Source organism: Lactuca virosa, chromosome 1 (assembly GCF_052849685.1).
Source record: "Lactuca virosa cultivar CGN04683 chromosome 1, Lactuca_virosa_CGN04683_v6, whole genome shotgun sequence".
Classification (NCBI taxonomy): Eukaryota; Viridiplantae; Streptophyta; class Magnoliopsida; order Asterales; family Asteraceae; genus Lactuca; species Lactuca virosa.
In genome coordinates, this window is record NC_136426.1 from 151,085,376 (window position 1) to 151,097,514 (window position 12,139).

Below are 12,139 nucleotides of genomic sequence, written 5' to 3' on the forward strand. Positions count from 1 at the left end.
CCATTTAAAATAGTAAAAGGTAAATAAATTAACTAAAATAATACATCTCTTAAATTAGTTCGAAACTTAAATAAAATTTAAAAGTATGACAAAAGCATATTCCTAATTCACAAATACAAATAAAATTTTCAAATAACATTAAAAATATTTATTATCGAAGTGATTTTGGAGAGTAAATAGTATTGTCGGCATCAATAAAAAATATGAAATTAATTAGAATTGCATTTTTTTTAAAACATAAATACTAATACAATATTATAATTTATAATTTAATTTAGATTAACACATGATAATGTTTGAATAAATATTAAATTAAATATATATTAACGCTAAATGGGTTTTAATAATTTTTACCCAAACCAAGCTATTTAATTAAATAGATTACGCACGTTGACCAATTTAACATAAATGGGTTGAAAATCTCAACCCAACCTACTAATTTCAGATTGGATCAATTTTTACCGGCTCTACATATTTCTAATGAGTTGTCAGCTGCCGGTAAGTACTCTCTACAAATGCAATGATCATTATTACGGAATCTAACAAACTATGTATTTTTTTTAATGTAGATAATATGTTATTTATTGTCCATTATTTTACTTTTTGAAGTTTTTATTTTTCAACTTTAACCTTAAATATTTTTGTTTTTTGATATATATATATATATATATATATATATATATATATATATATATATATATATATATATATATATATATGAATGAATTGTTTTTTAAATGTCTTTTTATCGGTATAAGTTTTATCAAGTAATACATAATACAAATAAAAATGTCTAAAATTAAAATTGTAGAATAAAAACTTTAAAAATAAAGAGTGGATAACAAATATGGAATCGACTAAGTCATATTATCGAAAACAAGTTACATAAGTTACATGTATTGATCGAATGATAAGCTATACTATATTATATGCATCAACTTATCTATAATCATCCGGTCAGGCGGTCAAAAAAAACTTCTTAAAATCATCGAGAAAGTTCACCACCCAATAAGTTCTTTCTTTTGAACGTTGCAAGTAAAAATTAAATCAAAACTTCAGATAACTAAAGATAATAATTTAATTGTTTGGAGTCATGGGAGTTAGTGAAAGTGCACGTGACTTCCCATGTCGATCGATCTTATGTATCCAAGTCTCCTTCCCACGTGTTTTTCTATCCTATATCTTCACTGTATATACACACACATTTTTTTCTACGCATTCCACATACACATGCATCTCTGTATATATACACAAAGTATCGGAGGTGAGGTTTTCACTTTCAGTCAAAAACTCGCTCATAAGTTCAATGGACAAGTACGAGGTAGTGAAGGATCTCGGAGCTGGGAATTTTGCGGTCGCACGGCTCATGAGACATAAAGAAACCAAAGATCTCGTTGCCATGAAATACATCGAGCGTGGTAAAAAGGTATATAGATATCTTAGTTTTGTATGTACATGTTATATAACTGTTTTTTCTTAATTTCTATATAGGATAAAGATAAAATGAGAATCTAATACTTTTTGTGCAGATAAAAATTTTAGTCGCAACTTGAAGATGGACATATTTAAAAAAAAAAAAAAAAAAAAAAAAAAAAAAAAAAAAAAAAAAAGAAGATGTGCATATATATATATATATATATATATATATATATATATATATATATATATATATATATATATATATATATATATATCATGTGCACATTCCAAAAATAAATAAATATGCATATGATATATGTCTTTTTTGATTGAAACATATGTTTTTATAAATGTTATGATTGAAAACTATCATCGGGGAAAAAGGTTAGTTTCTCACACTTTTCTAGGTTCTAATTATATGACGTTGGCAATTTCAATACATTTAATGTTTATATAAATTGATGAATGCAGATTGACGAAAATGTGGCAAGAGAGATCATAAACCACAGATCACTTCGTCATCCTAATATTATCCGGTTTAAGGAGGTAAATATATACGTATGCATGAATTAGTATTTAGTATATATTAGCAACTTTATTTTTTAAATAGAGAGTTTGGTTATGTAACTTAATATAATAGTTAGTTCTTTTGGCTAACACATAGTTTATGTATGTGGATAAGGTGGTACTGACACCAACACATCTAGCAATAGTGATGGAATATGCTGCTGGTGGAGGGCTCTTTGATCGTATCTGCACTGCAGGCCGATTCAGTGAAAATGAGGTACGTAAGAATTTCAATTTCTATCGTTAAACATATAAGAAAACAAAATTTAATTACCAATTAATAGAAATATGTATATATGTATAGTGATTATTAATTTATATATGTTGTAAAATTGACAGGCAAGGTATTTCTTCCAACAATTGATATCTGGTGTCTCCTTCTGCCATTCCATGGTAAATATCATATTCTACTATCTTAAAAATATTACAAGATATTAGTTTTTTTTTAATAAAACATTAAAAAATTAATTTGAATTGTATCTTAAAGTTAAATTTATCGTAATATATTTGTTGACCATTTCCAACCTAAAGAAGTTGAGATATATATGCCAGCAAATATGTCATCGAGATTTGAAGTTGGAAAATACGCTTTTAGATGGAAGTCGAGTACCTCGGCTGAAAATATGCGACTTCGGATATTCCAAGGTTATAATCTAGTCTTCTTTGAATCTATCCTGGATTGTTTACAGTTATCTAATGCATATTTAATGTCTTCTTCCTTCTCTTAAACGTAAGGAGATGAATATTCATGAATGAGATCCCTCAAGTCAATATTTCTTGTTGTGAAGGATATCGTTGGTGGCTTTTATCCTTATTGTCGATCAAATCGTTATTACACATTTTATTGATTTATAAAAATTGGGAAATATCCTATAATATATATAGGGGAAATGACACAAATGCCCTACAAACTTTCTAAGGTTTGCCCGTTGAGTCCCTAAAATTTTTGTCGGGTTTTATAGGTTCCTAAACTAGGATATGACATGCTCTTTTAGTCTCTGTCAACCTGTAATAACCACTTCAGTAACCTTTTAGACCAAAAAAACTCACATTGTGTCATTTAAAACCAAAAAAATAAGTTCGGGGGATCAATTCGTACCAAAAAAACTCTCATTCTTTTCTTCTAAAGACGATTCACACTCAATTCGTACATTTCAAGAAATTGATCGCTGTTCTTCTTTCCGTCTTCACCGTCGATCGTCACACACACTCACTGAAGATCACAACACTCCTCCCCTTCTAATCGATTCTCGATCACAACCACTTCCACTATTTTTTTTATTCTATTTCAGTTCTTCAAGGAATTGACCCCCTCATTCCTTCTTCTATGTTCAAAATCGCACAAGCTACCTTTCCTTCCCCTTCGAAGCTGCAGGTTTGATGGATGCGATGTTGAGAAGGATGTGTGGGTTTGATGAGGTTCACAGAGAAAATAAAAGTTAATCTCTTTTTTTCTTCGAATTGAGTGTGAATCGACTTTAGAAGAAAAGGCGAGCTTTTTTGGTACGAATTGATCGCCGAACTTATTTTTTTGACTTTATAGGGCACAACGTGAGTTTTTTTGATTTAAAAGGCCACTGAACCGGCTATTACAGGTTGACAAGGACTAAAAGAGCATGCCATATCCTAGTTTAGGGACCTATAAAGTCGGACAAAAACTTTAGAAACTCAACATGTAAACTCTAGAAAGTTCGTAGGGCATTTGTCTCATTTTCCCATATATAACATAATTTTCTTCTCATGTAGTCAAACAAAAAATTCAAAATGTTAATATGAAGGGTTTTTTTTTTGTTGTTTCTTTATAGTCGTTACTTCTTCATTCAATTCCCAAGTCAACTGTTGGAACCCCAGCTTACGTTGCCCCAGAGGTTCTTTTTCGTCGAGAGTATGACGGCAAGGTACAAACTGTAATATCTTTACTTTTTGCATCTTTAAACTTAAAGTCAAACATATATTCATATAGAAAAGTCGGGTTCTATAGATACATATAGCTCACATTATATTCAGTTTGTTAAATTTATGCAAAAGTAGTAATATCTTTATAATTATTTTGATATATTTTGTAGTTGGCAGATGTGTGGTCATGTGGAGTGACACTATATGTTATGCTGGTGGGAGCATACCCTTTTGAAGATCCAGCTGACCCCAAAAACTTCAGAAAAACCATTAGTGTAAGTGTTTAGTTTCATTCTATTTTGATGAGAACCACATCAGTTCCGAGTCTCATATTTTTAATTAACAAAAAAGTTAAAAAGATAAACAGAGGAAAGTAGCTATAAAGGAAACAAATCAAATGAATCAATAGTTACCTAAATGAATTTAAAAGGTTTACAACGTTCTAGAAAATTAAATTACTCATTTCAATGTATTACTTGACTTGTCCGTGTTATCTGTTAATAATTTCCTCCTTAATTGTCTTGCAGCGTATTTTGGGCGTTCAATACAAGATTCCAGACTATGTTTACATATCTAAAGAATGTAAACAACTTCTCTCACGCATATTCGTGGCAAATCCTTCGCGGGTATGAATCAGTTTATTTTGAAAATCAAATAAATCATGTTGTAACTTTGTGACGATTATCTTATTGCATTATGATAAAATAGAGGATTACGATCAAAGAAATCCAGAATCATCCATGGTTTCTAAAGAATTTACCAAGGGAGCTCATGGAATCCGCTCAAACCAATTATTATCAACGAGACAACCCAAGTTTTTCCCTTCAGAGTGTGGATGAGATAATGAAGATTCTGGCGGAGGCTAGAAACCCTCCAGCATTTTCAAAATTGGTAGGGAATTTTGGTTTGGGAGTAGAGGAAGATGATGAAAAACAGGAAGATATTAAAGAAGAAGTACAAAACGAAGATGAATATGAAAAGAGGGCAAAAGATGTTCATGCTAGTTGTGAATTTACAGGGTGTTTGGGAAAGCTTAAAAAAAGAGTTTTTTAATTTCACATTTTAAAAATGGTGGTCGAATAAAGACGTTTCTAAAAACAAGTTACAGCGGTTCCACACCTGCGATACATCATTTTATAAGTTACTCTTTAGTAACTTATCAAAAGCTTCAAAACACCCTTTTTTTTTAAACGATGTAAGCTAATTAGGTGAAAAAATTGATCAGTTAAATTTTATAAAAAAAAAACAGCGCTAGCAAGAAAAAACAATAACAAAGAGTCTTAAATAAGAGGATTTTTCATCCATTGAAACCAAGAAATTTTACATCTACTACTCCTATTAGAGAACAATTAAAATCATGAATAATGATACTTTCACAAATGTGACTCTTACGCATCTTCAACGTTTGAAACACGACACTATTCTGATATTGCCACAACACCCAAATAATTGTGATACAAATAACCTATACCACTTTCTTCTTTTTCTTCTTTATTCAGAACGAATCAATCCAAACAAACAACTCCAATACATCATTAAACAACGGAAATGGAAGATTCGGCCACTTAAAAACCTTACCCAAAATCTGATTAGCTATTTCTCACTTCATAAACACATGACTACAATCTTCACTCTGAAGAGAGCACATAGGACATAACATAGAACGAATATCAATGTCTCTTTTCACCAAATTTTCTCTAGTCGGAATCATATCACGAAGGACTCGCCAAAGAAGCACATTAAGCTTTATAGGAACCAATCTACACCATCTAGTTTGGACGACATCTTCCTGCAAAATAATATAGTAAATAGGTTTTTTGGTGTTGCTAACTTCAATACTCCCATCCGTGCTAATAATCCACTCCTATTTATCGGGACAATCCCTAAAATTCAGTTGATTCAATAATTCCATAAGATCCGCCAACTGAGAAGTTGTACATCCTCCTTCATGAAAAGGACAATGCCAAGAAAAAGTCCACCTCCCGCCCACCCACTTATGTGCAACACAACAATCCTTATTCAAATCTAAGGCATTAATCCTAGGAAACCTCACCGCCAACGTACCTCCCCCAACCAAACATCATTCCAAAACTATGTGATACCCCCATTACTGATGCCTTTACGAAGGAAAGAAAAGGGAGTAACTTGCATATCATTCACTTTATTAAATAAACGAACAATAGAAGACCCCACTCCACCACCTTTAGGTTTAAGATAGTTCGAACCCATCCCACCATGCACTCCATGAATACTTTGGATTACCTTCACCCAAATAGCTCCAGGTTCATTAAAAAAACGCCACCTCCACTATATAAGAAGAGCAATGTTAAAATCTTTTAAACTACTAATACCCCATTCTCCCTTATCATTATCGTTTAACACCAGTCTCCATTTAACCCACACTATTTTTCTTTCTGATTCATTTCCTCCCCAGAAGAAACGACACATCAAATTCTCTAAAACATCCAAGACCGACTCAGGCATTTTAAATAAGGACATATAGAAAATACCCAAGCTATTAAGCACAAATTTAATCAGAGTTAACCAATCACCCACCAAAATAAGATTAGCTTTCCAATTCGAAAATCTTTTCTTGAATTTCGAGACCACCATATCCCATTTATTAATTCTGGTCATTTTCTCCCCAACGGGTAAACCAAGGTAATAAAACGGGATCGAGGCAGCCATACACCTAGTACCCACAACCATAACCTCCACTTGAGCATCAATAACACCAATACCATATAAATTAGACTTTTTTAAATTAATTCTAAGTCACGAGACCATACAAAAATAATTTAAAATCATAACCAAATTTGAAATGTTTTACTGATCCCATTCCTCTATAAACAAAGCATTGTCTACATAAAACAAATGAGATAGAGAAAAATATTCTTCTCCCACCCTAGCACCATGAAACAAGCCCTCGCTAAATGCATCCTCAATAGCCAAGTGTAAACCTTCCATAACAATATTAAATAAGAAAGGGGATAACAAATCACCTTATCGTAGGCCTCTGTATAAAGAAAATTCTTGTGTTGGGCTTCCATTAACAAGGATGTTAGCATAAGAACACACCAATCACACATTAATCCAGCCAATCCATTTCTGATCGAAACCCATAAACACCATAGTCTGTAATAAATAACCCCAACATACCGTTTCGTACGCTTTATCAAAATCACCCTTCAGAATCATCACCTTTCTTTTTTTCTTTTTATACCAACAAATAATCTCATTTACCATCAAAGGGTCTTCCAAGATTTGTCTACCCTTGAAAAACACAAATTGTTGCGGGCTAATAATATCATTGATAACTAATGCCAAACGATTAGCTAACAACTTTCCAATAATTTTATATTGAACTCCAATCAGACTAATCGGCCTATAATAGGATTACTAATTTTCGCGAGAAAGGTAATAAAGGAGAAGTTATGTCACACCCCCAAACCAGGATGGCGGAAACATTCGGGGGCGGATGACTTCATGTAGTATCATAACAGTTGAATATTTGTAAAGAAAGTAAACACAACCATCATAAATATAATTTAAAAGTTACATTGTTGGATACAATACATGTCTCAAAATAAATTACAATATGATGAGTTAATAAGTTTTTAGACTGACGTCTTAGCGTCCCTTCTCCAAAAGCTGATGATTTACCTGTATTACTGAATCCCTGAGAAATACAAGTAGTTTTGAAATAGTGTCAACAATTAAGTTGGTGAGTTCATAAGCGTTTTGTTTAAGAATAGAATCATTTTTGGGGTAAAATAACCGAGTTTGTTCCTAGAAAATCCAATATTTTCTTTATATGTGTGGTAGTTTGAAAAGGTTCCAAAGACTGAATGCATAAGTGTTTTCCATACTTGAAATAGTATAAGTATATTTATATAAGTATATATAATCGCTAAGGCGTTTAACAGCCCCGTAAACCGAGATGTATTAATACCCCATGTGAGTTTTTATAACCGTGCTATTGACCTAGACTGCCTGTAACAACGTTCGTCAGGCGTTGGAAAGATATGACGTTTGTCACCCCAGACCTGCCGGTCTAACTGTAGCTAACAGTTTAGGTGCGGGATTGTCAGTCCCATATAGATCTATACATAAATATCACGCTCTCCCTACAAGAGATTATGGCTTATAAAACAGGACTTAATCTGCGAACTGAACGGTTCGATGAATTCAGATATCTCACAAAACTTGGTATCAACGGGTTTACGTATGAAAAGTCCATTTTCCTTGTGAAAATAAGTATTTCCTCTTTTGTTTCTAGTATGTAAAAATATCATGAATATTTCGTAACTATACCTATTATAGTTTTAAAAAGGGTGTTCCGTTAGGATGAAAAACCTTGGTGTATTACCAACCTTGCATGAAAAGTAGTCTTTCACTTTAGTAGTTACGTTATTTTATGTATTTAACATTTATACATAATGTGTAGGTAAAACATTTTGAACTTATAAGTATTTCAATGTAGGTTTTTCTTATGTTTCACTTGTATTCCCCCCCCCCCCCCAAAACATAGAAAAGACGTGAAAATAAGGGGTATGAACTCACCTGGAAAGTGTGGTGATTCGGGAAGCGTTTCGTTTCTAGGAAGGATTGTTCTTGACGAAACAACGGGTTTCTGGTGAAAAACCGGGCTTCACGCGGGCAGTACTTTGACTAGAAAGACTGTTTTTCTCGGGAACTTCGGGCGTCGGGACTTGCGTCGTGTGCTAGGGATGTTACCGGGGCTTCGGGGTGTAAGTTGCACGCAAAACGAGGCAAAAATGAGAGAGAGAGAGAGAGAAGAGTTTGAACACCAAAACTCGGCAGCCCATGACATCTATTTATAGGGTGCTGGTCATCGGGTTACGCTGGGCGTAACTTCCATGTACGCGGGGTGTAACGTCTCTTTCATGCGTACGTTGGGCGTACAAAGATCTACGCGGGGCGTAGTTCGGATAAGCTTTGGTATGCGTGCATCGAACTTCAAAAATTCATAACTTTCGCATACAAGCTCCATTTTCAATGTTCTTTATATCCACGCGTAGGTGAGAATATGCTCTACAACTTTCGTTTAGACTCCGTCAGCTGATTTTGAATTTGTTTTTAATATTATATTTTTAACGGGTCGGGACAGGAAAAGTCCGTTAAAAATCCATAACTACTTCATCCAACGTCCGTTTTCGTCTGTCTTTTGACCGTTGTACTACTATTGTCGGGATCTTCGATTCTCATTAAGGTTGCGTCTGCTAAAAGTCGCTCGATCTCTATTTTGAGTTTTTAGCTGTCTACTGCTGTATCCGAAACTTAGAAAAATCATAACTTGCTCATACGAAGTCAGATTTGAACGTTCTTTTTATGTACGCTCATGGTTTGTTATTATCTACGAATTTCGTTTAGATACCTAAGACTAAAACGTATTTTATTGAAATTTCACTTTTTACGCTTAACAGTGTTTTACCAGTTTTGACGCGGATCTTTGATTGGTCATAACTTCTTCGTTATAACTCGGATTTGAGTGTTCTTTATATTTCTGAAAATCTTGACACGATATCTATCATTTTATGCAACGCATTTGAGACTTTTGAACATTTCATTTTTGACGCTGTATTTAATATATCAAAAATAGATTACCATACTTGACTTTAGGTCATTATGTTGACTTGAAATATCGGGTTGTCACATCATCCCCCCGTTAGAGGGAATTTTGTCCCGAAATTTAATCTAAGATAGAATTCTTGGACTAGGAAAAAGGTGCGGGTACTTTTGTTTCATCTGATCTCCACGCTCCCAGGTGCATTCAGGTCCTCGCTTGGCATTCCAACGGACCTTCACAATGTGTATGCGACTTTGTTTTGTTCTTTTAATTTCCATATCCATGATTTCAACTGGCTCTTCTACGAAGTGGAGACTCTCGTTGCTTTTAATTTCGTCCAGAGGGATGGAGAGGGTCTCATTGGATAAGCACTTCTTTAAGTTGGACACATGAAGGTAGGATGTACGTTATTGAGTTCCTGTGGTAATCGAAGTTTGTATGCTACCGGGCCAATCCTGGCAAGGATCTCGAATGGTCCGATATACCTTGGATTTAGTTTCCCACGTTTTCCAAAACGTATTAATCCCTTCCAGGGTGAGACTTTGAATAGTACTCGGTCCCCAACCTGGAATTCCAAGGGTTTCTGTCTTTTGTGCGCATAACTCTTTTGTCTGTCTCTTGAAGCTTTTAATCATTCTCAGATTTGGACAATCTTCTCGGTAGTTTCCCTTATGATTTCCGGGCCAGTGAGAGTGCTGTCGGGTACTTGCCCTTTAGCTAGTTGTGTATCACCCACTTCAGCCCAGCACAAAGGTGATCTGCACTTACGACCATAGAGGGCTTCTAATGGAGCAACCTTGATGCTAGTGTGATAGCTATTGTTGTACTAGAACTTAACCAATGGTAAATGGGTATCCCATACCTTACCAAAATCGATCACATAAGCTCTTAGCATATCTTCCAAGCTTTAAATGGTCCTCTCACTCTGTCCGTTGGTTTGCGAGTGGTAGGCGGTACTCATGTCTAGTCTCGTTCCTAGAGATTTTTGTAGTGACTGCCAGAACCTCGAGGTGAATCTACTATCTATGTCCAAGATAATGGATATTGGTACACCATGCAGTCGCACAATCTCCCTGATGTAAGTTCTAATCAGTTTCTCCAGCTTGTCTGTTTCCTTTGTTGGTAGGAAGTGTGCGGATTTGGTTAACCTGTCGACGATCACCCAAAATGGCATCAACTCCACCTGTTGCCTTGGTAACTTGATTTTTAAGCCCATTGCAATCCGCTACCACTCCCACTCAGGTATCTCCGGTTGTTATAGTAAGCATGCGGGATTTTGCTCTGAAGTTCATGATAAGACTCATCCTTGGCCCATCCATCCTCACCTCGTGTATACGAGTTGTATATAATTTAAATCGACAAAACCTTCGGTTGGGTGGCTCTGCCCCAAGTCCACAACCAGACAAGGAACAGGAAGTAGGGCGGAATCACACATCCTAAATCTTGTTGAGTCTAAATTATATGCCACTCTTGCATATACAACTAGCAGCGATAGATTAACCTAATGAGTTCTTATACTCTATTCTTGAACTTGACCTGCAGTACAAGTGGTCTTCCTCGGAGATCTCTTGGGTATGCTACGGATGGTTACTGACTTCTGAGACTTCTTTGGTGCTTTCTGTTTCAAGTTTTCTATATATTGAGCCGACTAGAAGGTGTGGTACCCCTCGCATGGGTACATCTGAAGTTTTGAAGTGATAGACGATATAAGGGTTTGCGTTATGGATTGGAAGAATCTCATCTGACGGCTGATTAAGGAAAAAGTTCTTTCACACGGCAGAAAAAAAAGAAAAGGAAAAAAAATATTTTGCATGGTAAGGATTAAGCCAAACCATGTCGGATGAGGTTGTCGGAACTTCTCAACGAAGTAGATATTAAGTTATTCTGGAAAAGATGATTACTAGGATAATGAACAATTCTACGCACATAAGTTTTCTGCGGCTTCAGTTTTATTCTGTTATTTTGCTACAAATCCCCTTTTTAATTCAAAATTGGCGGATACTACTAATACGAGGGTTCTGATAATTGGAAACTATGAACTTTCACGGAATGATTCCTACTAGGTCTCTCTATCATTGCTTGGTGTACACAAGTCATGTATAATTAAGATTGGTAAGACAGTTGACTGAGCAACCCTTCCCTAAATCCACAACCAAACAAGGAACAGGAAATGAGGCAGGATTACTCACCTTAAATATACAACTCTTAATTATAAATGTCCCTGATGCTTACACTAAGCCATCATAACTTACCTGATTGGGTTCTCAGTTTTATATGAATGCTGTGATTTGGTTCGAATGAGAGAGTAATTATAATTATAATTAAATTATTGGGGTTTGGAAGCGTACCAAACTATAGCAGGGATCTTTTATGTTTCCCCATTCTCTGGGGTCAAACTCCTCTGGCTCTCCCATCGTTCTTCTCTGTTGGACAGTCCCTCTTGTAATGTCCTATTTCACCACAAAGATGACATATTGGACTGGTTCCAACGTTGGTAGTTGAAGTGATGAATTCGACCGGAGTCTTACAGAAACGGGCGGTGTGCCCCTTCATGTTGCATCTATTGCAATGCAGCACTCAGCAGGCCCCATGATGATGGTAGTTGCACTTGTTGCAGTGGGGGAGGTTTCCTAAGTACGGCGTGGTCGGTGTTGGGATAGCAGGGCT

At 35.0% G+C, this 12,139-nt stretch overlaps 1 protein-coding gene across 2 annotated transcripts; it reads left to right on the forward strand.

Annotated features, from left to right (window-relative positions):
- The first annotated feature begins 1,229 nt into the window (after positions 1–1,229).
- LOC145107091 (serine/threonine-protein kinase SAPK7-like) lies at positions 1,230–5,087 on the forward strand. 2 transcript variants are annotated; one of them, XM_079043963.1, is made up of 9 exons: positions 1,230–1,426; positions 1,891–1,965; positions 2,102–2,203; positions 2,326–2,379; positions 2,539–2,631; positions 3,792–3,884; positions 4,053–4,157; positions 4,410–4,508; positions 4,591–5,087. In XM_079043963.1, the coding sequence occupies exons 1-9, from the start codon at positions 1,307–1,309 to the stop codon at positions 4,933–4,935; spliced, it is 1,086 nt and encodes a 361-aa protein (XP_078900089.1). In that variant the 5' UTR covers positions 1,230–1,306; the 3' UTR covers positions 4,936–5,087. The 2 variants fall into 2 exon arrangements, with proteins under 2 accessions (XP_078900089.1, XP_078900091.1); XM_079043965.1 differs by lacking the exon at positions 1,230–1,426 and adding an exon at positions 1,741–1,803.
- Positions 5,088–12,139: the final 7,052 nt, after the last annotated feature.

Bases quoted from the DNA above. Each gene is read 5' to 3' on its own strand.
- LOC145107091 (XM_079043963.1), top strand. From the start codon at position 1,307: ATGGACAAGTACGAGGTAGTGAAGGATCTCGGAGCTGGGAATTTTGCG. The intron at 2,204-2,325 runs GTACGTAAGAAT...TAAAATTGACAG, and splicing joins GCCGATTCAGTGAAAATGAG to GCAAGGTATTTCTTCCAACA. The intron at 4,509-4,590 runs GTATGAATCAGT...ATGATAAAATAG, and splicing joins TCGTGGCAAATCCTTCGCGG to AGGATTACGATCAAAGAAAT.